This window comes from Scleropages formosus, chromosome 1 (genome assembly GCF_900964775.1).
Source record: "Scleropages formosus chromosome 1, fSclFor1.1, whole genome shotgun sequence".
Classification (NCBI taxonomy): domain Eukaryota; kingdom Metazoa; phylum Chordata; class Actinopteri; order Osteoglossiformes; family Osteoglossidae; genus Scleropages; species Scleropages formosus.
Genome location: NC_041806.1, coordinates 36,323,591 through 36,346,482, shown reverse-complemented (window position 1 = coordinate 36,346,482; position 22,892 = coordinate 36,323,591). Strand labels below are relative to the sequence as shown.

Sequence of the window (22,892 nt, the reverse complement as noted above, 5' to 3'; positions counted from 1 at the left end):
TTTTCCTATATCATCTTTTCAGAATGCCTTCAGCACTTTTAAATGCACAGCCAACAATTATTTTATATTACTTCATTTTAGTCTGCTACCTCTTAATATTTATTAGACACTGGCTCCTCAAATTATGTGCGCAGCCGGGATTGGACGTCTGTTCCTTTTTATTTCTACCTCCAATTTCACTTCTACCCTAAGACAGGGAAAAAAGCATATTAGTACCAACATCCCTTAGTTTATTTACTGATTAAATTTGGTAAAAACCTTGGATGTAGATATGTACTCTAAGGCTTTATATTTTGACACCAAGAGGCACTAAAACTAACTTAATTACAGAAAATATATGCAAAAAGCTCTTATTACTGTCATTTGGTTAAGCATGTGCAACTTAAATTACCACTTTCCACATGTGAGATTTGGTCCCCACGATACCAGTACACTTCTTCTTTCTGGTGCTATTAGAATTGCTGATACAAACAGCAGATACAAGCCACACATACTCTGAAAGTGAGTTAATGTAAGAGGGTCCCATACGACTTCAATGTGTTTCACTCCCCTCTGTAGGTTTGGCAGCAAACGTGGGTCACCTTTGCTGCTTTTGCTTCACTAGCAGCATGTAACTCTGGTGCCTTACCCTACCGGAGCTGTGCATTCACATATAGGTTTGAATCCCACGCGGGGTGTCTGGGGTTTGTATGCTGTCACTGTGTCCGCGATCCAAAGGGTTGAGTGGAAGGAGGCAATGATAAACCACTTCTGTAGCCGTAAAAAAACCGCCCCGGTAGAAACTGAGTCGAATTCTAGTCGATAACCCTTACTTTACCATGCTCCAGTATAAAACTGAAAAAAGCTCTCTGAAAATTCACAACATGACTGTTAGTAATTTGAAGATGGGGACAGCTGGTAGTGCAGAGCTTTAGACCCAAAGGTTGCAGGTTTGAGTCATGTTCCCAGTTATAGAACCTTTGAGCAAGGGTACTTACCATAATATTACCCAACTATATAAATTGATAAAACAAAAAATTGTATCTTGAGTGTAAGTTGCTTTGGAGAAAACTGCCAGCTTAATGTTTCATTTTGTGTTCATTTCATGCAACTTATTGCATTGTTATATGTTATTCATATCATACTTTATAAATTTCTGTATTTAATGCTACAGCGTTAAATATTTATCACTAGAAACAGACAGATGTAAATGAATCTAAGCACATACCAGAAATTTTAAAATTTCAAAATGAATATTGGTCAAAATAACTTTTGTCTAGTGTAGATTGGCCAAAAAAAAAAACATGAAATCAAGTTTGGAGCACTTAAGTAGAAAACCAGTTTGCCTTTTTTTTATTGTTCTGCTCTATTAATCAAAACTGTGACGAGCTTCAGGCCATACATTTTGGAAATCTACTACCTGGATATCACCCATGTGACCAGATGCAGCATTTGACCTAAGTTTCTCTGTACCGTTGAAGGCACAATGTCAGGAACTCTGCATCCCCCACAACTGATTCATCACTACCAGTTCCAGTTATTTGATATATATTCTTCCTCTCTCCTGTCTTGTTAGTCAGTACTGAAGTCTTCACCTTTCTCTCGCTGAAATCTCTCCTGTGTAAACTCACCTGTTTGCTTCAATGGTACGGTGGAGGAGACTGATGAAGTGACAATGGGTTTCTTTGACTGGGAAGGTCATTATTCATACATTGCTGTGAATTACAACTATATGCAGAGAACTACATATTCTGCAAATTATGCAAAAATTTATCTCTATATATATAGTCCTTTCAGGAGATGTTTGCTAGTAATGTTATGCATCCCTAAAGAACATTGGACCCTTTCCAATTAGCAAAATATCCAGATCTGTAAATGAGTAAAAATCTTAATCTTTGTCCCAGCCAAGTTGCTCTGGAGAAAAGAACTAGCTGAACACTACAGCAATTATGAAAATATGCACTTGAACTTAATAACAAGCTCAGCTAGCATTAAAGTGGGGATCACACTGCCTGAGCTGTGTGTTCAGACAAAGGTTTGAATCTAGCTCAGGATGAGCAGAGTCTGCATAGTCCCAGTGTTCCAATCGAAGAATTCGCAGAGAGAAGGAAAGGGAACGGTAAACCATTTCCAAATAGATATATTAATAAAGCAAATCTATAATGACACTATTCACTATTCAAAGCCATGGGAAATGCCCAAGCCCACACAGTGCTTGTTTCAATACAGCCCACTGGGATTGGTCTTCTTCTGTTACCTGTACTTCTGCTTGGGGCAAAAGAGTTGATTTTTGTGGACTGCATAAAATATCTCCTCACTGAAGGCCTGGAGCTGCACCAACTCACCTCCCTTCCACAGGACAGGCAGGCGGGCTGATGGGAAATGCATTAGAGGTGCTTAAACTCCTGCTCCCTTCACAGCTACTTCAGTTTCCTGCCAAGGATAGCAGAGGTTGGACTTCCCTTTCTGGCACTTTCTCTAAGCTGGAAGGGCAACATCCTGAGTTTTCTTTTTTTTTTAATATGTCACATCACTGTTTTCTCAATATTAGCCCATATGTTCCAAAATAAAGTTTCAGAGCAATGCTTGGATTCACCTTAATATGGTTTCCTTTTTAATGTGAGCATCATAGAAAATGTAATAGTAAGGAGGTCATGAATGTGCAAAAAAGTAAAATTTATTTTTAACCTTGGAATAATTTTTAGGCAAAGTGATGAGAAATTTCCCCTAGGTTAGTTCTCGTAAACAGAACTATTAATCTTATCCTTTCTAATAATAGGAGAGAGCCCCGTTTCTAAGCAGCTGTTGAACTTTGAGTACGGTATTGTTGAGAAACTAGTAGGTTTCTCACAGACTTGTCAAAGGTGATGTACCTGACAGTGACATCAGGCTGTGGTTGATGGCCACTATTGACAAAACCCAAGGACAATTACCAGATGCAAACCATCATTAAAATAACCCACACATGCACAACTGTGCAATAAGAGGGTGAATCTTATCTACTGGTAGCTAAAGGAAACTGTTCCCAACTGTGCCAATTTTGTGTGTAGAGTAAAGTGCACTGGTATAATGAATAGTTTGAAGGGTGCAGTTTTCAGCACACTCAGAAATTCATACAATTAGCAATTTCTGAATTTGGCTGTCAGTTTTGTTATTGTCTTTAGCATCTCCTGATTGTCTTGTATTTTATATGAAAATCAGTGCCGTTTCTCACTGAAAGATTACAATGACGGGAGAAAGTCCATATCAAATGACATTTGATGCTGAGAGGAAGTCTGACTCAGCCTCTTGACATCCTGTTTGGCCACTGAGTCTTTACTGAGAAAATGGAATGAAAAGAGTGGAATTTATGTCTCATTCTAAAGTGTCATTTCATGTACATAGGGAGAGAGAGAAAAAAAAAAAAAAACAGCATAAGTGTCCAACTATAAATGTGTCTTTGTAGCAGCAGTACAGAAGAACGGCACCCGTGCTGCACACAGCTTGGAGTCGCAGTACTGTGCTGAGAGCAGTGTGTCCGACGCCTGACAGTAACTATACTGAGAGCGCCTCCTACTGCATCGTATTGTCTGGCTAACAGGAGGGTTACAAAATAACGGCACATTCCTCAAAAACAGTTCAGTGAAACGGCATCTTAGATTTTGTGTGCCATTTGTACAATAGGATTGGCATGTGTAATGACAAGACCTTTTTCAAATCTTTCAATTGCCGTATTGACAAAGTACATTAAAATAACATGCTCTGGGGTCAATTTTATTAAAAAAAAAATTACCCAACAGTAATTCCAACACAATCCAAGAATCAAATTTTGTATTAAAATTCAGTTACAGCATCATAGAAAATAAATTTCTGGATCACTTGAACTTTAACAAATACATTACCTTATTCTTTAATACCAATTTTACAATGATATAGTACAATGTAACAGCAAAAAAAAAAAAAAAAGTATAGGAAGAGTTGCAAACTGCAAGTAATTTGCTTCATGCCTGAACAGAAAAAAGATTCATGAGAAAATAAAAGCGCAATACTGTATACATGAGTGACACTGCATACCTCTTATTTGCTTCCTGTGTGAAGCAAATCACAAATAGTATTAATCACAGACTGGTGAAACAAAATATTAAATGTTATACAACAGTCAAAGCACAATATTTTAGTTGGTCACAACTGTTCTGATATTCTGGAGTTCAGTAGCATTTTTGTTTTTGAATTTTTTTTCTAAAATCTTTCCTGTTAGCTTAGCATAAAACCATTCCAGGTCTTGTAAATCTTCTGGCCATCGTAAATACTCTTTCTTTTTGACAAATGCCCTAATTGCCTCATGTTTCATTAATCTGAAGTGTGGGATGCTTCCAACAACCACAGCAATGAGGACATCCTTTACCTCATCAAACATCCTGCTTTGGGCCAATCTGAAGGTCTCTAAGCACCAGCCATCTTTCAGAAACGCTTCAGTCACAATGCAAATAGTTTTCCTGCTGGACCAGATTGCATCGCTTATACTTGAGATGTAATCAACCCCTGGAATAAAATCTCGTGCCTCAAAACAACAGCGCAGCAGGTTTTTATCTGAAAACTGAGAATCAAGTCTTTTAAGCAAAGCCATCTCCACCCATTTGGAGTCGCTGCTGCAAAAACACAAAAAAGCATCATACTTGCATCCAGTGTCCAGTGAAGGCTTCTTCTCATGACCCTCAATAACTTTTTTCATTGTCCTCTTGTAAAAAATGAAACACTCTCCCCGGAAATGTGCGAAAGTAATGGTGCATATCAAGAACCACATGACGAGTATTGAGCAACCTATGGATAATGTGAGCCTTAGTTTTGATATTAACCTTTCGTCCTCTTCCTCACACAAATCTGCATAGAACTTGATTTGGACTCCACGTAAACTTTTGGGGTATTCACATGTTAAACTGTCTATAGGAGTGAAAAATATCACATTTGTTTGATTCATCCACAGGAGGAAATCTTTTAAAGCACAGTTACAGAGAAAGCGATTCATGCCAAGGTCAAGAACTCTAATGAATTGGAAATTGTGGGGATCAGGAGAGCTTAGAAAGTTATGAGACAAATTGAGCTGTTCCAGGCTTTCTGGGAAAATGTTTCGTGGGAGATACGTTAATGAGTTGTAAGACACATCTAGCACTTGCAAAGAAGTCAGACCTTTAAAAATACCATCTGGGAGAGAGCTAAGAAAGTTATGGCTTAAAAAGAGATATAAAAGCTTACTAAGATTGTCAAAGATGTCAAAGCAAATGCCTTTTTGCCAAACTGTCTGTAATGCATTATGTTCCAAGTCAAGGTAAATCAAACTATTTTGGGGGGGTACAGAATATTCAGGTATGCACTGCACTAGCAAGTTGTGACTTAATGCAAGTATCTGAACAGAGGGCATTTTATTAAGAATTTCATAGACACATTTTAAGTCACTTAGCCTGTTATGAGACAAGTCAATGATTGATGAATTACGAGAAGAAACAGAAAGACCATACACTGATGTCAGCTTATTGTCACTCATGTTCAAGAGTACCAGATTGGGTATTGTTTCAAATGTGTGAAGTTGTTTTAGAGAGTTCCCAAAAATATTTAAGACCCTTAATTTAGACATTTTGCTGAATGATTTATATGCAACTACACCAATATGGTTGTATGACAAATCCAGTTCAACAAGATTGGGTAAATTGTAAAATGTATATTCATAGATTTCCCCAATAAGATTATATGAGAGACTAAGCTTCTGTAAACTGACAAGTCCAAAAAATGCATTTCTTTGAATCTGGTTAATTTTATTGTCAGACAATATAATCTCCTCAGCATCCTGCAACGCACTCAATACTGAAAATTCTAGAGAAAAGATATAATTTCTCGACAAATCTAGAGTTTTGACAGAGCTATTCTTCAGGCCACTGAATATCTCTCTGGTAGGGTCTTTTAAATTTGAAAATCCAAAACCTTTGCCCATCGTATTTGAAGAAAGAATAAGATGACTAATGTTTGTGCCCTCTATTGCTTTAAAAAACAATCGTGCTTTATCATCATACAATCCATTCCCTGACAAATCTAGCACTCTGACAGATATGTTTCTGAATGGGTTTCCACATTTCTGCCAGTTAAAGTTATGCATTTCCATGTCATTCAGCTGAAGGCTTGAAAATTCAAGAAAGTTAAAATCTTTACCTTGAAAACCCAGCAAGTCTTGCTCACACATGCTGCCAACTTTGTTAAGTTTCAGACGTACTACTTTGAGCTTTGTCATATTCTGAAAAAACAGACCAGGTCTAATTGTTTCTATTTTGTTAAAGGAGAGGTCCAGTGTTTCTAATGACACCAGAGGCTTAAGGTATTCCTCTTCTAAAATCAACCTGTCCAGACCATTGTTTAGTAAAACAAGATTTTGCAGCCGTGACAACCCTACAAAAGCATCTTGTTCAAGAATAAGCAAGTGGTTGTCTCCCAAATGAAGATATGTCAAATTTGACAGTCTTCTAAAGGTACCTTCCTTAATTGTGAGCTTTTCTGTACGCTGGGACCCAAGATCCAATATTTGAAGTTGCTCAAGTCCAACGAAAGATGCTTCGTTAACTTCACCTATATTGTTAATGCTCAAATCCAATAGAATAATGTCAGAGGGCAACACCGGAACCTCCTTGAGTGAATTCCAAGTACACATGGCTCGTCGTTCATTAATTCTGCAAGCCAATGCCGCCTTTTCACCCAGAAGACAGCTTCCCAGAAAAAGTACAATATAAATCTTCACTGTGTTTCTATTTAAAAAGAAAAAAAGAAAAAAGTCATACTAAATTCAATTCAGACATGAATATTAGACAATATGCATAAAGCAGGCCTTCTTTATTCTGGTGCTGTGGATCTTGGTTCCACAGCGTAAAGACATCACTTCCATGTAATTACAAAATGAAGACGAATAAAATGTAAATGATTTATAAAAAACTCTTGAAAATCTTGATAATTTTCCTCAGACTAACAGGCAGCCAGCTATGGAGCCCTTAAGAAAAGATATTGTTCAGTTTTGTTTACTTTAATAATAATAAAAAAAATTTTTAAAAAAAAAGGCAGATTTGAGAACTACTTGTACACAAAGTACACACTTGTAAACAGAACTGTACCAAACACTGTTCTTGGAGCAATACCTCATACCTCTTCTGAAAAGAGCCCCATATAAATACACGTATTTTTAGACCCCAATTGATCAGGAAGTGTTCAGGAGGCTGCAGGCATTTTACTTTCCAGTGACTACTGTAAAAGTGGTGAAGTCTGAACATTCTTGCTGCTTTTCTCATTAACAATTTCTACATGGGGGGGTCAGTCAAGTCACATACTGAACATAAGGGCTCCTGTATTTCTGAAGGAGAAATAACTGGTGAAAGTGGTACAGTGAGGTTAACTCATGAGCTACTTCTATGAAATAGTATAAACTGACATTTAACCAGACAGGAAATGAGTGACACTGGGCTCCCTGGTGTTAAACAGCTCCCAGGGATCTTGAAGAAGCGGCCAGTGGAAGGTGAGCTGCTGTAGTTAGTAACCTGGACTGCCTGAGTCTCAGGTGCTTCATGTTATTTGGTTATTTATATTTTTTTTATATGAATCTCTCATCATGTGTACACAAATACATTTTTTTTTTTATCCTTTTTAAATGTGTATAAGTTGAAAAATTTTAAACTGTCTTAAGTTATTAAACTAAAACAGCCGATATTTAACATCTTCGTGTGGTGAAGCTGTGGGGACTCGAGCGGGACACAGACCTTCGAGACTCTTCGACCACGCGGACCTCACGCATAATCGGTGCCAGAGTTCGCGGAGACCCCGCCCCGCCGACTCGAGCTGAGCTGCGGGCGACGCGCCTCGCGCTGTTACCTGGTCAGAACGAAAGGACATCCAGCCTCCTTATGTTGACGGTAAATATCCCCAAACCAACGTTTATTACACATCCATAAACCAGTCTTCTAGAGACAGCGCGTGTTTTCCACATGGAAAACCTGCACAAGGCTGTTTTGGCTAGGTATTGCGCTCATTCCCCCCTTCCCGCCCCCGCATCCGTTGTAATTCAGGCCACCGGAAGGACACGTCACATTTTAATTAGCGCGCGCAGGTGGGGATCGCTCACCTGTCTCCTTCGTCCGCTGTACGTACAGGTCAGATGTGCACAGTCGCATTTTCTGGCGGTTCAGCTGCAGTCTAACACTTATACGTGAAAGACACACACCCCTCTCAACCCGGACAGCGACCTACCCTCGTTGACACGCCTACTCTCTCTCGTTTACAAGTGCACGGGTTGCGTTTGACGAGCATGTGACTCTGGAGAAGTTAGGACCGTGCACGTTTCGGGGCGGGGCGGTGCGCTCCGCTTCGAAGATGCGCGCCTCTTCCAGACGGAAGTACAGTGTCATCGACTCCTAAAGTTGCGAACACAGTTGAGACGGTGGGCGTGGGGGGACAAAAATGAGTTTTCCTTCTGAATCACAATCGGCAAAACTTTAATGATGCAAACGTCACACGATTTATTTGCGGGTAGTGTGCTGTATAAATCTCGGATATATCTACGTGCACTAATATGTGCATGTTGTTATATTAAAGTTAAAACTTTTGCTTAAGGTAAAAAAAAAATGTCTCCTCAGACACCTGTTTAAACGCAATTACTGGTGATTTCATTCAATCATTGCACATAACAAAAAAGTATGACCCCCTACTTTGAACTTGTTAATCTCCACTCGTTTTCATTGGTACTGGTGCTGGTGTCAAGAAAATGCCATTTAAACCGAAATATAAATTTAAAAAAACTGCGAAGTCTGTAGCTCAACCTATTGTAACTTGAGTTGCTACGGTACCGCTTTCCTATTTCTAACAGTTTGTGTAGTGAGAATATGGGTGCTGTCCAATGTCAGATATAGGGCCTAAACTTTTGCTGTACCTGTCAAGAATATGTAATCTTTTTTATGTTTGTCATGACAGGGAAGTACATCATATGGTTGAGGAAGATGTTTTCCATGTTTCAATCTTTTATGCACTATCACTATGTGCTTATATGATGTAGTGCCTTATCTGGTGTGGTAAATTGATCCATTTTATTTGTCATAGCAGATTTTCACGAGTCAGACATTTGCAGCTTGCTACACACATCTGTCAACCATGGCATGTAAGATGTTAGGAACTGATAAAGTTATCAAACTTCATAGATTTTTTTAAAGCATGTAAGAGTGTATCTGTCTTACAGATCTCTTGCAGAGGGTCAGTTCATTTCCTGAAGATAGCGGTAAACGCGTGAAATGAGCTAAAAATGCTCCATTTTTTAGGATTGTTGAAGCTTGGCATAATGATCAAGTTTTATATGATAAAGTATTTAATGTCAATGCACACTGAGGTCTCCAGGTGTTTCTGCACTCTTTAGATTACGAATCAGTGCGATTTTATCGCCCAGCAATGTTATTCAATCTCAGCTAAACATAATGCATACTTTAAATTTTGATTAAATAAATACAATAATAAAATAAATATATAAGAGAAAATTACCAAGGTTTGAGTACATACAGCATTGGTCTAAGAAAAGAAAACACAGATAATCACAAAAAGCTTTGCTGAGATATTAACTAATAGGACATACACATAATCTTATTCTGTAATTACCCTCCATATTAAAAGAAACTTCACTGTTTAATATCTTCCGTATTGAAATTTACATTTCATTAACAGTCTTCAGTTCCATCTTCCACCAGTGGCATTTCTGAAAAAAAAGATGAACACATTCATTCGTAAATGTTATACAAACACTGCTACCAAAATATCCACCGTTATTTTCTCTTTTTTTGACGTAGAACTACATCTTTCTCCTCACTACTAGGTAGAGGGGGTAACTTGGGAATTGACTGTCACGAAAAAATGCAACCCCTCTCGCCGCTACTGCTCGCAAATGAAAAGACACAGAGAAATAACGCATATACCGTTGGACAGAGAAAATAACACCGCATCAAATGAGATATGATCGGCCGCTGCCGGTTCAGCCTGAGCGAGTTGGCAACATTGTGAAAATGCCCCACATTTGGCTCGCTGGCAACGTTGCGAAAATGCCCCACATTTGGCTTGTTATGGAGTTGCTACGCGTTGGCTACATGTCATCACGTTCGAACCACGTCATAGCGTTGACGTCAGCACCTCAGTTCATCGCTGGAGAACCGCGCTATGGGACACGTATCGCGCCGGCAGGAAAACCTTCATTTAGACCGAGGTAGGGGGCCCGAAGGCGGATCATCGAATTAAACATTTCAAAGATGCCAAACAAACATGATGCAAAGTACTATCGTGACCGAGGAGCTGCACTAAGTCTTAGGGAGCAAGCCGAGGCCTCTGGGATTCCAAAGACACCAGCCAAGACAAGACACCAGCAGCTCAGTGAAAGCGTGAGCAGAGTGCGCGGGAGGTTGCAAAATCGTCTCAGGCGGCCTCGGAGCCTCAACCATCGATGCTCGTCTCGCGCACCCAACACGACATAGCCGTGCAGCATGAGCCCATGTACGAGGATGCGGCAGCGACCGACCTGATATTTGGTTGAGTGGGTTGGGGCTCACCACCCACACGTAGTTCTACGTGAAGACATGCAGCACAGTAAAGCTATGCACCTGTGATCTTTTTTTTTTGGTAGTAAAGAAGCACAATCCTGGTTACGTGGCTGAAGTTATCGTTTGCATATGACCACTTGATCAAAAGCAAAATGTTACACAATCTGGCAAAAATCAGTGTTGTTAAACAGTATGGGATCTGAAAATTCCATCAGAATATATCTGATAACCTATGTCTTTCTACGGGCTAAACTAGCTCATAAGCCTTTAAGATCTTTTAACAATGAGAAGATGAACAACATACCATCTGCTATATCAATACTGGGACTTGTTGAATTTGTATCGGCCGAAACTGAGACCACCACATTGGTTCTCTCAGACAGGTTGCTCAGGCCCCCTGTATACATGGATGAAGGACATATACTTTGGAGTTGTTCCATGGAATCTGAGAGACTCTCGCATGTTTCAAATTCATTCATGCTGCATGCCACCCCTCTGATTGTTGGCACATGGCCTGGATATGCAGGAGGTCCTTGGTCTTCAGGATGCAACACAGACCCCATACTGCCAGGAGTCTCAGCATTAGGGGGCATGCTGTTATCGTTGCCCACAGCCTCATCATATGATGGAAGCAACACCGGGATGCCATCCACCACCAGGAAGTTTGGAGAGCTAGAATCTGGATTCTGATCTCTGATTGAAAAGAAAAATTGGCATTTAATAATTTTATTCACAAAATGTTTGTTTGACTTTGTATCTACATGTTATATTCTGAGATTAAACTGCAGTTTTGTACCTTAGTTGACAGTGGGTCTTGCCTCTAAACGGGAACACCTTTATTAGAGTGACTAAGAGTAATGCCAACAGCACACTGGTGGCTGTAAATGACATCAGCTTCCATGTTGTTAAGGACTCCTCCGACTTTGGCCAGGAAGTTTCTGGATTGAAGAAAACATCAGTAGTCACAAAAGTGATTGGCACAGTATATATCAAATTCTGAGTCACTGCGCTGCAAAAGAAAAAATAAAGAAAAAGCATGCACACTCTTTCATGCTTTCTTTCACAACTGCAAGTTAAAGGAATTTGGAAACTAATGTCAGACCTACCTGTCTGGACACAGTACACTTGAATATGAGGAAACCACTGTCCATACTGGCAGGTAATGTACCTGTAGTCATTTGCAAGGGTGTAGCCAGGGTCGCAATAGAATTCCACTACTGTTCCATGGATGTATCCATCACAGGGCTGTGGGTGGCACACATAGTCTCCATGTTCCACCATTGGGGGTAGGCTACACACTGAAAATGGAAGAAAACTGTAAACCAGGCATCCTAGAACTTGTGAAAATGACTAGCAGAAAAGTTGGTTGAAAGGTTTACCAGCATTATGTAATCATCTATGTTTTACAGTTGCTTTATAAACAATTATAATTTGTTATAATTAGTTTGGATGGGAGGCTGTCTCTAACACAGCATAAGGGTTAAGCACGCGGACTAAGAAATGGTATTTTGCAAGCACTTTCTTAATATCTTAATGATAAGTTAAATGTTTTGAAAGAACTATAAAAATGTAAGCAGGTTAAAAAGATTAAATACAATCAAATTTTATTGGTCTGAACCATTTCAGTTTACATATGACTGCTTGGCATGGTCAAACCTCTGACCTTTGGCTCTAGAGGCAGCAGCTCTAACCACTACACTACCAGCTGTCCTACTCCTCTTATTTACTCCTCTCCTCTAGTGTATGTCTACTAACTATACACAGACATGCTAACAAGCCTGTGTGCTTTCTAAAGATTTTCCAACTGAATCCTCCTCCTGCAACTGTTGTTCTGCCTTCGAGCAACTAATATGCGCTGCTCTGGTATGAATATCATTATTTTACATTTTCACCAATCACTTTTCCTATGTAGGCTTGCAGGGTCTGAGTGAGTGAGTGTCTCTGGCTACTGTACCATCCTCTGGTCCTTAGCGATCTTTTCAAATCAATGAAACAAATTACAGAAACAACACATTTGACTCATGGCTTATTCAGCTTTGCAGTGTCCTCAAAGAAAATTTCCGTTATCAAATGAAAAGCTCATTTCCTCTGCTACTGCTGACTTCCTCCTTCATGTGCTAAATATGCATGTTAAAGCATTTACTGCGGCTTCAGCAATACTTCACATGTAAGTTCTGCAATTCAGTTCCATCCAGTGTTTCTCAAGGCCACAACATGGACACCAGTGCACTTCAGCATAATAATGTGATTTACTTCCTACCATTGTCAATTTAGAGAAACATGCTGACACCACATTTTGCTATCAGAAATCCCAGCAGACTGGAATTAGGAGTGACTTCCTTAATTGCGTATTTTTGGAATTGAATGCATTTACACTTATTAATTTAGTTGACACTTTTCTCAAAAGCATCTTACTGTGTTAAGCTATTTACAGTGATTTACTCATTATACAGTTAAGATCCATGCTCTCCATGGTAGTTTGTACTGGAGCAATTTAGGGTAAGTACCTTTCTTACAGATACTACAGCAAGAACCATGATTTGATCTTTGAATCCCGAAGCAGTTCCTCTAACTGCTATGCTACTGGATGCCCTGCGTTTGTACTGTATTTAATGAATAAATGTTGAAGTCAATCATTTTCATTAAAGGTATACTGCATAATGTAAAAATAAGATAAAGACATTACATTGTTTTTACATTTACATTATTTTGTTGAATAGACAGCAGGTTAATCCAAACAGACTTTATTTATTTATACAGCTGGATTTTTATTGCAGTAATTTAGATTTAGTATTTTTGGTCAGCAGGGCAGCCTGGTCCTTGCTGAGACTTTAAGAGAAAAACTTTACATTTTAGAAATGTGTCCCAGGGAAACTACAGTCCTTGTACATTTTTTTTGGAGACCCCCAAGGTCACTAACAACCACAGGCTTATGGTCCCATGACTTTTTAAGAAGGACCAATTTTGTACTTGTCATTTTCTGAACTGCTGGATCCCCTTATTCTCACGTCTCCTTAACTTGTCAAATGAATGTTACACCCCTGCTTAAAATTTAGATTTCAAATCATTTCATATACGGAACCACTACAAATGTACATGTACAGCTCTCCGTACAAATCTGTGCTTCACTGGATTAACTCAATAGTGAGGACTTGAGAACTAGATATGTGATTTGTTATACACTCTACGCTGCACTCCTGCTCCTGCTCCTGCTCATATCTGAGATGGTGCAGTAGGCAGAACAGTAGATAGGTCACCTTCAACCTCAAGGCACCGGGGTGGAACACTGGACCAAATGAGACTGTACATGCACTCAAGGAGCTCCGTGCCATCCAGCTTGTAACCTGGGAAGCACTGGTAGTGCACCACCGTCCCCACAGGCAAAGAGAATTCCGTCTCAGACAGGTTTACATAGCTGTGAGGCGGAACCATGGGACGCAGGCAGCCTGAAGGAGAGGGGGGAAGAGAGGACACTGCTGAAGTGCTGCTGTGACACCTACAGGAACAACTGGGGAAATCAGATCATAACTAAATATGTGTAAGCACGAGCACAGCTTTAAAGTACTTCTACACGTGCACCAAAATCTTTGCAATATGATCGTCCATGGATCACGTGCAGCTGAATAGGTGCGTTGGTGCTGCATTGGAATAGACTGCTCTGTAATAAATAGCTTAGTAATTTCTTCAGTTCACATTTCTAACAGATATTTGCAAATATTCTTTTCCAACAACCTTGTCTGACATGTTTCTGGACAGATGCGAGGCTCTTTAGGCACAAGGCAGAAACAGGTTAAATTTCACAGGAAAATAATGCCAGGTGATTAATGGGAATGGTCCAGTATTTACTGCACCTTGACAAATAGGCAAGTTAGCCCATGTTCCATCATCCTGACAGACCGATTGCATAGTGTCTGTATCGGGGTAGCGAATCTGAAATCCTCCATGACAGCTGACTATCAGTTGGTCTCCCGGTCTATAGGTCTTATAAAAAACATCAGCATCCTCAACATATGGAACTGCACAATCTGCAAAAGGGATGGATGGAGAAAAACAGCAAACAGTCTTACGGTCTAGTTTTCATTTCAAGGGCTAAAATACAGGCATATAAAAATTTGAATAAGATTACAAGTGACCTTTATTTTGTACTATTGCTTTGTTTTGACATCATCATCATCATTATCGCTACAATGTCTGAATTCACACAAGGGAACTTATTACTTCTCTGTTACAGTGCAGCGTATGGGAGACATTTCGCACAAACCCAAGTTCAGAACAATATAGTTTCTCCTCAACTGGACCTATGGAATTTAAAGAAGTATCAGACACAAATTCCATTTTTAAGAATTTTTTTGTAATTTGTATTTGAGTATCTTCATCATGTACCTATTCTTAACCACAAGCCATGCGTGTAATTCATCTTTGATTCAGGCATTAACAAAGGTGGGAGGAATTCCTGGACTGAGGAATGTGAGTCTGCAGTGTGGGAGTCGCCACTCCCACATTGGTTTTACCAAGTACATAATGTTAACAGTACCTTTTATGTGGTTCTTTTGCTTTTTCTCGGAAAATAGCACCGTTTAGGATTCAAAATAGAAGTTTTTGTTTGTGTCAATGCCACGGAAAGCCAGTTCACGTGTGAAAATTATTCTACGGTACATATTACATTGAAATCGAGTCTTAATAATATACTCATTTCCGTGGATGTTTCGTCAAAAATTCTACTGGAAACATTAGCAGTGTATAATCAGGTACACACACCCAGGGATGTATATAGGGATTAAGAAAAAAACACGTGCATACCTTCAGGAAGGCATACTGGTTTCACATTTGGCTTCCAGCCCATGGTTCCATCATGAAGCCGCGCACAGACCATCTTTGTCGGACCCTTGAGTCGAAAGCCCTCCGAGCACGAGAATCTCACCACGTCATTCTCCAAAAAGGCTCTGGAACTCAAACTCAGGATCCGGCTGCCATGCTCAGGGTAGCCAGGGTCTGAGCAGATCTGTTGATCTAAGACGGCATCACGTAAATCAAGGTCATAACTGTGATCACTGAGCTCCCAAATAAGGAGCACAATACATATGAGGAGCAAGCAGCTTTCAGGCAAAATCACATCATGAAGCTCTTCATATCTGTTTTTACTTGTGCGTGAGCTCTTTCACACTCCCTATTTTGTCACACACAGCTGTGCCATAAGCCTTAGGCTACACATGAGAAGGCAAAGATAGGAGATTTGCAAACGCCAGATCTCACCTACAGTGAAGTCAGAGGAGCTGGACTGCGGCTGTAGATGAAAGATGAAAAGAATGAGCAGTTTGCGGCAAACTGTAAAGCATCGGCCCCACAATGGATCCGCACACCTAGAGCTTATTACATGATGACACATCTTTCACCGGCGCGCGACTCATCGAATCACGGCGCTCTGAAAGAAAACATGGGGCAACACAATGGGGGGGCGGGGGGTGGACAAAAAAAAATCGCTCGGGGCGACTATTTTTTTGGAAGCATCCTTATTATCTTCGCTTTTCTCGGAACGTCTGGTCTGACATCTACGAAAGCGGATGATGCTGTTTCTACCTGGATGGAGGTATTTAAGTCGCCGGGTTATTTTCGCGAAAGCCTACAAAGTGGAGCATCGCGACACCACGTCCCATGATCGCAGCGCGTTATAATAAGGCGGCCGCCACCTGTCCCGATCGCACAGCCGCGTCATTCGCGCACCGCCGAGCCGCGCCGCCTCGTTTCGCCACCGAACGAAGCCCACAGCCTCAGACCGAAAAAAAAGCAAAATAAATATTGAGAAACGCCGGACCTCTACGCACGCCTGCCGCAGTCATGCAAGAACACGAAATGCGTTTTTTCTCCCCTCTTCTCCTTCTGGTGCGTCAAGGCTGCCTTCCATAGTCGGCTCATTTCCAGCAAAATTGTTACCGTCGGAGCGCGGGCGCGTGCACGGCAAGGGAGCGAGAGCTGCGGCGGCTCGCGCGTCACTCGCACTCGGGCTGTAGTCGCCGTAACGCGTGTCGTGCGCGTCGCTCCCTCTATCAGGGGTGACGCGCGCCGCACGCGCACGTCTTGAACCTAATATACTGTAATACAGTATCCATTGCCCTGCCTATAGCCAGCGCGAGTGACACCGGCGTGACGTCACCAGCTCCGTTCGTTCTTTACCGGCATGACACGACTTTTCTCTCTTTCTTTGCGGTCCAGTTAGTCACCGTTAAAGGACAACCGTGAGAGCGGCCGATTTAATATTCAGACTCAAATGTTTAATTGCTCTCCTCGTCACTGAACAAAATTAGTTTTATTTTTTAAATTTGATTTTTTTTTTAAATACCACCTTCAGGAAGATAACGAAACTGTGTTTAGTTTTCAGGAGGCACGTGTCTGCCAGTTTTTATAGCTACAGGATATATACGAAATCTGCCTGGTCTTGTTTTCTAAAGGAGACAGTTTTAATCTGAATGTAGTCTGAAGTTAATAAAACAACGTTAAAATGAAAACAAGTCCTAAAAAGTGTTTCATGTCCAAGATTTTACGGAAACTAACCTGTAAATAAATTTAATAATACAGGTATAACTGTACTGTTCAGCTTTTATTGATAGTGTAGAAAAATGAAGAAAGCTGAAAGTGGTCGGAAGCTGACAAACTTGGACAAACTTGTTGGATCGAATGAGCAGTGAGTGATCAGGATTGAATAAGAGGTAGTAGAGACAACATTTTTTTTAATTTTCAGCTCTTGCTTTTGCTGTCTCATATAATAAAGAAATTGCACTGGGTTTTCTAAAAACTTAACGCAGGAAAAAAAATTCTGCCTTTCGTTATGCTATAATAAAAATAATAATAATAAGAAGAAGAAGAAGAAGAATGGACTGGGCGCGTGACGAACCGGATACTGGGAGACGGAATGTCTCGAGACGAGTACACTGACATGCGCAGGCAAAGCCATGCGCTGTGGGAGAGGACTCTCCGCACGCCTCGCTAGGTACTGCGTTGCCAGGACACATATTTTGAATTGAAATTCCTGTTGCCCTGAGGCATCTCTTCTAAGCCATCTTTGAGAGTTTCATGCGCTCGTTAAAGTGAGGAACGATGTAAAATGAGCCTTTGTTACAGGAGAGAAAGCTGTGCCTTGAATTAAGTGACACGGCTGTTTTGACAATTGCCCACTAGGTGTCACTGTTATCCAAGTTTTCTACCGTGACAAATTGGCCCCATAGCCGGACAGCCCGTGAATGTTTATTGTTTACAGCCACGTGCATTCCCACTCTTCTCCTAAAAACTGATTATGGCAGGATAAAACTTACATTCTGTAAGTTTTCACATTACAGTAAGGTTCTGTTATTTCCATAACATGATGGACAGAAAATAATTTTATGGAAGGAAGTTTTTTAATGAAGTGCATTTTCAATCAGAATTTCTAAAACACACAAAGTGGGACTGTGTCGTATTTTTTTTTTGTGACAAGACATGATTTAGGGTGAGATGCAACATATGTTTTACAGATTTGCAAGCGTATATTTTAGCTGCATAGAATGACAGCTAATTGATTCCGTAAACAATCTCATTTTCTCAGAAATTTTATTTGGTATTGTGGTAATAAAATGTTACTGACTAATTGTGACTCAACAAACCTGGAATGTGACCACGGCTGTACGAATGGAAGATTTCTCATTTTAAGATTGCGTCAAAAAATATACATATTTTTAGAGACATGTGGCATTCTCCTCACTGATCTCGTCTTTGAAATTTACATTATATATTTTTTTTAATCAAATAATGATATCAGGAACCATAGTTAAAAAGCTGCAAATGTTGTTTATAGTTATTTGAAATCACATCTTGTAATAGAATGGTCTGATGTTAATTTAAATTTTATAAGATTGCATCAGAAGAGATGGTGTATGTGCAACTACCACATCTTGCCATCTCATGTGATAGCCCAAGTCCTCTGATAGCAGTAATATGGAATAGTTTGTTTTTCTCCAGATAACCTTAGTTTTCCCCATTTACACAGCTAGATGTATACCACGATATAAACCTGTATGTACACAAGTGTTTCTATACTTTCTGGTTTGTTAAACGAATGAATTACAAAGATAGATGTGTGTGTTCTTTGAATATGGGTATACCACAGTAATTTTATAACAAACAGCTGACTTTATAACTCATTTATATTATATCCATACATAAATTGAGTGCAAACAGACATAGGACAGTCAATAAGCAAAACATCACTGAGAAGATAATGAATAGTTATGTTTAATAAAAAACATGCATACTGAGACAAAATTGATGACATTCAGAAGACCCAAATCCTCACTGCATAGCTTCAGTTTTTCTCAAATAAAAAAAGTAAAAACTTGAAATTAATAAAACTCTATTTCGGCTTCTAATAGCAGCAAAATAACACAACGCATGAACAGAAGTTGCCAATAAACATTAAAACGGCTGTAAAGAGAGCGTTTGGCAGCTGTCGAGACCTGGTGTCCTCAGTGTTCACACCTGTCATTAACCCATACTCATGTGCTGCTGCTGTCGAGCAACAGATCTTTTCATATCATAGTATGTACAAATGCCAAAGAGTTTAATTTCCCCGAAAAAGCAGTCGCAGGGAACTTCCTTCACAAGGATCCACAAAGTGCAATGACAGTTCATTCATTCATTCATAATCAATTACCATTTGTCCAGTGCAGGATCATGGTGGTCTGGAGCCTATCCCAAAGCAGAGGGCATGAGGCAGGGTACACCCTAGATGGGATGCCAGTCCTTCGCAGGGCAGCAACTACAATTCCATTACCAAAATACTTTTAACCAGGTAGTGCAGAGACACTGAAATGCAACTGAGCCCAGCATGTTATGCAGAATTCTGATTTAAATGTCTGTTGGCGAATGTTTTCATGTCCTCTTCCGTAGTCACTTGCTGCAGGTCCTTCGAGTGTTCATCGTGGGGCTTGTGAGCACCTCGTCCGTTCATCGTCCACCGTTTACGGTGAACCAGGAACATGAGCACCACAATGATTAACAAGATGCACACTATGATGCCAACCATAGCCCCTGGGGTCATCAAGGAGGCATCGCCTGGTGTCTGCTTCACCGTCGGGGTGGAGGAATCGCTGTAGGTAGGAGTTGTAAGACCACCATCTACCAGCCTGCACATACCGCCATCATCCATATAATATCCCTTGTAACAAGAACACGAGAAGCTTCCGAAAGTGTTGTCACAGCTTTGGTCACATGCGTCCATTTCACATTCATTAATATCTACACAAACTCCTTGTGTGGCTTTGACATCGTAGATATACCCGAGGGGACATCTGCACTGCTCGGGGTTGTTGGGGTCGCAGATTGCAGGGCACTCATACGAAGGACAGTGCTGCACACATTCGCGCCTGTCCTTGGGGTTCGGAGCGAACCCATCCCGACAGGAACACGTGTAGCTGCCGTCCGTATTGTGACAAATGTGCTCGCAGGGGGCAAGCGAGCATTCGTTGATGTCCACACACTTGTTGTTCTTCTGCTGGTAACCTGAAGGACACGTGCACTCGAAACTCCCGGGGTTGTTGGAACACAGCATACCCTTGCAAACCCTCTCATCCTGACACTCATCAATGTCCCGGCACCCTTTCCCATCTTCCTTCAGCTCGTATCCGGGCCAACACTGACAGCCCACGTGCGGCAAACACATGTGCTCGCATCGCGCGCTCGCACACGGGTCACCATTCGGCGCCTCGACGCAGCTCAGGTTGTTCCTTTCGAGAACTGCGCCCGGCGGACAGATGCACTGCGGCCTCATGTCGTGCGTGCTGCACTTGTGCTGGCAACCACCCATGAAGACCTCGCAGCTCCACGGACCCCGAAGCCACGGGCTGTCATCCTCCTGCGTGCAGAGGAATTTGGCCCTGGAGGGCAGGAGCACAGCGATGCTTCCCGCGACTGCGGAGCAGCGCCCCTCTCCGCCCTCCGCGGACAAGTTAAAGAGCGCGACCTCGCCGGACCCCAGAGGCAAAGCCAAAGGGTCGCACGCGCTGGCGGGACTCTGAGCGTGAGCGCAGATGTATCCGCTTATCTGGTCGTGGCACGGCCGTTCCGTTAGCGTGAAGTCTCTGGAGAGAGACACGCAGAGCGGAGCACACGCCTGGCTCTCGGTGCCTGTGGCCGCTGGGAAGTCTGCACCGGACAGCTCTTCGTCCATCCACTGGAACCTCCTCCTGCTGGGCTTCAGCAGCGGCTCCGCGCAGTTCCGGTTGGGCAGCTGGAGCCCCGTCCACAAGTCCCCGCTAACCGTGGCGCCGTCGAGCAGAACGCGAAGGGCGTCACGCGACTCCGCGCTCATGTCTCTCAGTAAACGTCCACCTTGCTGCTCGCACGAGCGCCGAGACGCGCGAGCGTCCGCCGCAGTTTGGAGAAGCACCACGGAGTAGCAGCTGCTCCCCGCGCAGGAACAGTTATGCGGGACGCGCGCCACCGCGGCGGCCGCCACGAGCGCGACTAGAAGAAGAAGGAGCTCCTTCATCGTTCGTGCGTCGGTTCGCTTTCGTCGAGCTCAGCTTTTCGGCTCGGCGACGCGGTGTGTGCCCGTCGAAGCCGCCGCGGAACGTGGACCCTGCTTTTATAAAAAAAACGCCCCCGTCGAGAGTGTGTGGTCTGCAGAGGAAGGAAGTTCCTTTTTGGTGGTGCACAGTTGCTTAATCATCTTCCACCGCCTGGCTCTTCCAGTCAGAGGAATGCCCGGCTTTTCCTTAACTGAAGCACCTTTCCTTCTTCCTCCTGAGCGCCCGCCTAGAAACGATTAATAAACTGTTAATTCTTTGCGAAAGCGTGCGGGAATTTAACAACGCCCAGAGTGCAAACCGTGTGTACGCGCTGCTCGCGTGATTTAAACAACAGAAGCAAACAAACTTTGCTCATACGTTGGCAGTTACGTTACAGTAGTTGTGTCGTTTGCTTCGTGATGATGCTCCGTTCCGCAGTAACTTACACTTATATGTCCATTAATGATTAAATAGCCGTTATTTGTTCCTTGTAGCGGGCGGTACCCCGTACAAGTAATTGGGTACCTACACGCGTGGCGAGTGTCACTCAAAGTGTGTGTGCGCAGTAATGTTAGGTCTTCTTCAAAAATAAGCGCGGTTAATCCGTCGGACACTTTTTTTCGACTTTCCCTCGCAATTACACTTGGAAATTGTCTCCATCGTGCCCCCCCCTCCATGATTCTCCGTGCACAGTTTGGTCTTTTCTCCCCAGTCCCTGTCGACGTGTTCTCTTCCACGGAACAAATGTGAAATATTATGAGATGAAAGATAAACGTGCGCAGCGGGTTATTGTGAAATGACACAAACTGTGACACCGAGACTCTGTGGACACTGCAGGGCAGAAGTAAGTTAGGTGGAACTCGAACCTGCAGCCTTGGGTTACACGAGTAAAGCACCTATTCCTATGCCCTTGTTTTTTACAGGGTTATATAGAGGCTTTATGGCCTGGTTTCTCTATATTATTAAGTAATGCAACATATTTCTGCAGCGTTTGGAAAAGATATCCAAGGACCAATAATCACCAGTTCTCTTACTCCTTAAATAGAAAGAAATGCTGATCAGGTTTAAAAGACATACATACATACATACATACATACATACATACATACATACATACATACATACATACATACATACATACATACATACATACATACATACATACATACATACATACACTTGTCCCATACGGGGTCACGGGGAACCGGAGCCCAACCCGGCAACTCAGGACGCAAGGCTGGAGGGGGAGGGGACACACCCAGGACGGGACGCCAGTCCGTCGCAAGGCACCCCAAGTGGGACTCGAACCCCAGACCCACCAGAGAGCAGGACTGTGGGCCAACCCACTGTGCCACCGCACCCCTCAGTTTAAAATATAGTATCCATTATATCAATAGTATCCATTGTAAGTCACTTTGGAGAAAAGCATCTGCTAAATAAATGAATGTAAATGTAAAAATGTGAAGAAGTTGCTCAAATCATTGTTTTAAGTTGTTCAGGGTTGTGCTGTATGTGTGCATCTGTCTGTCTGTAGGCCTGAGAGCAGGAAGGCAGCTCTTAGGCAGTTACTGTCATGGTTTATTTTGTTTCTTTGGATCCACACTGTGGAGCTGTTTCCTGCTTCAGTGTTTAATTTAGGAACTTGGAGTGCTGAACTTGTGTGCATCAACTAACACTGTTTTTAATTCATTCAAGCCTTTTAAAATTATTTTCTAGATCACTGGTGTGTTAGCTGTTAACACTTTAAAGAGCATTTTTATTTGTTAAGAATCACTTGGCAGAGCCTGGGTGAAAGCATTGCTCA

The 22,892-nt window shown here is 41.8% G+C and overlaps 3 protein-coding genes across 4 annotated transcripts; all 3 read right to left on the bottom strand.

Moving 5' to 3' along the window:
* Positions 1-3,969: 3,969 nt before the first annotated feature.
* LOC108929385 (toll-like receptor 5) lies at positions 3,970-8,975 on the bottom strand. Its single transcript, XM_018743877.2, has 3 exons — positions 8,108-8,975; positions 7,746-7,857; positions 3,970-6,746 (listed from the first exon to the last, which is right to left on the bottom strand). The coding sequence occupies exons 1-3, from the start codon at positions 8,154-8,156 to the stop codon at positions 4,133-4,135; spliced, it is 2,775 nt and encodes a 924-aa protein (XP_018599393.1). The 5' UTR covers positions 8,157-8,975; the 3' UTR covers positions 3,970-4,132.
* A 515-nt stretch (positions 8,976-9,490) lies between these two features.
* On the bottom strand, positions 9,491-16,680 carry susd4 (sushi domain containing 4). Of its 2 annotated transcripts, XM_018743880.2 has the most exons (8): positions 15,807-16,680; positions 15,354-15,563; positions 14,405-14,578; positions 13,811-13,999; positions 11,660-11,851; positions 11,350-11,491; positions 10,858-11,246; positions 9,491-9,721 (listed from the first exon to the last, which is right to left on the bottom strand). In XM_018743880.2, the coding sequence occupies exons 1-8, from the start codon at positions 15,937-15,939 to the stop codon at positions 9,684-9,686; spliced, it is 1,467 nt and encodes a 488-aa protein (XP_018599396.1). In that variant the 5' UTR covers positions 15,940-16,680; the 3' UTR covers positions 9,491-9,683. The 2 variants fall into 2 exon arrangements, with proteins under 2 accessions (XP_018599396.1, XP_018599394.1); XM_018743878.2 differs by lacking the exon at positions 9,491-9,721 and having other exon boundaries at positions 9,732-11,246.
* A 2,582-nt stretch (positions 16,681-19,262) lies between these two features.
* thbd (thrombomodulin) lies at positions 19,263-21,343 on the bottom strand. The gene has a single exon (XM_018743608.2). The coding sequence runs from the start codon at positions 21,067-21,069 to the stop codon at positions 19,411-19,413; it is 1,659 nt and encodes a 552-aa protein (XP_018599124.1). The 5' UTR covers positions 21,070-21,343; the 3' UTR covers positions 19,263-19,410.
* Between the last annotated feature and the right edge of the window lie 1,549 nt (positions 21,344-22,892).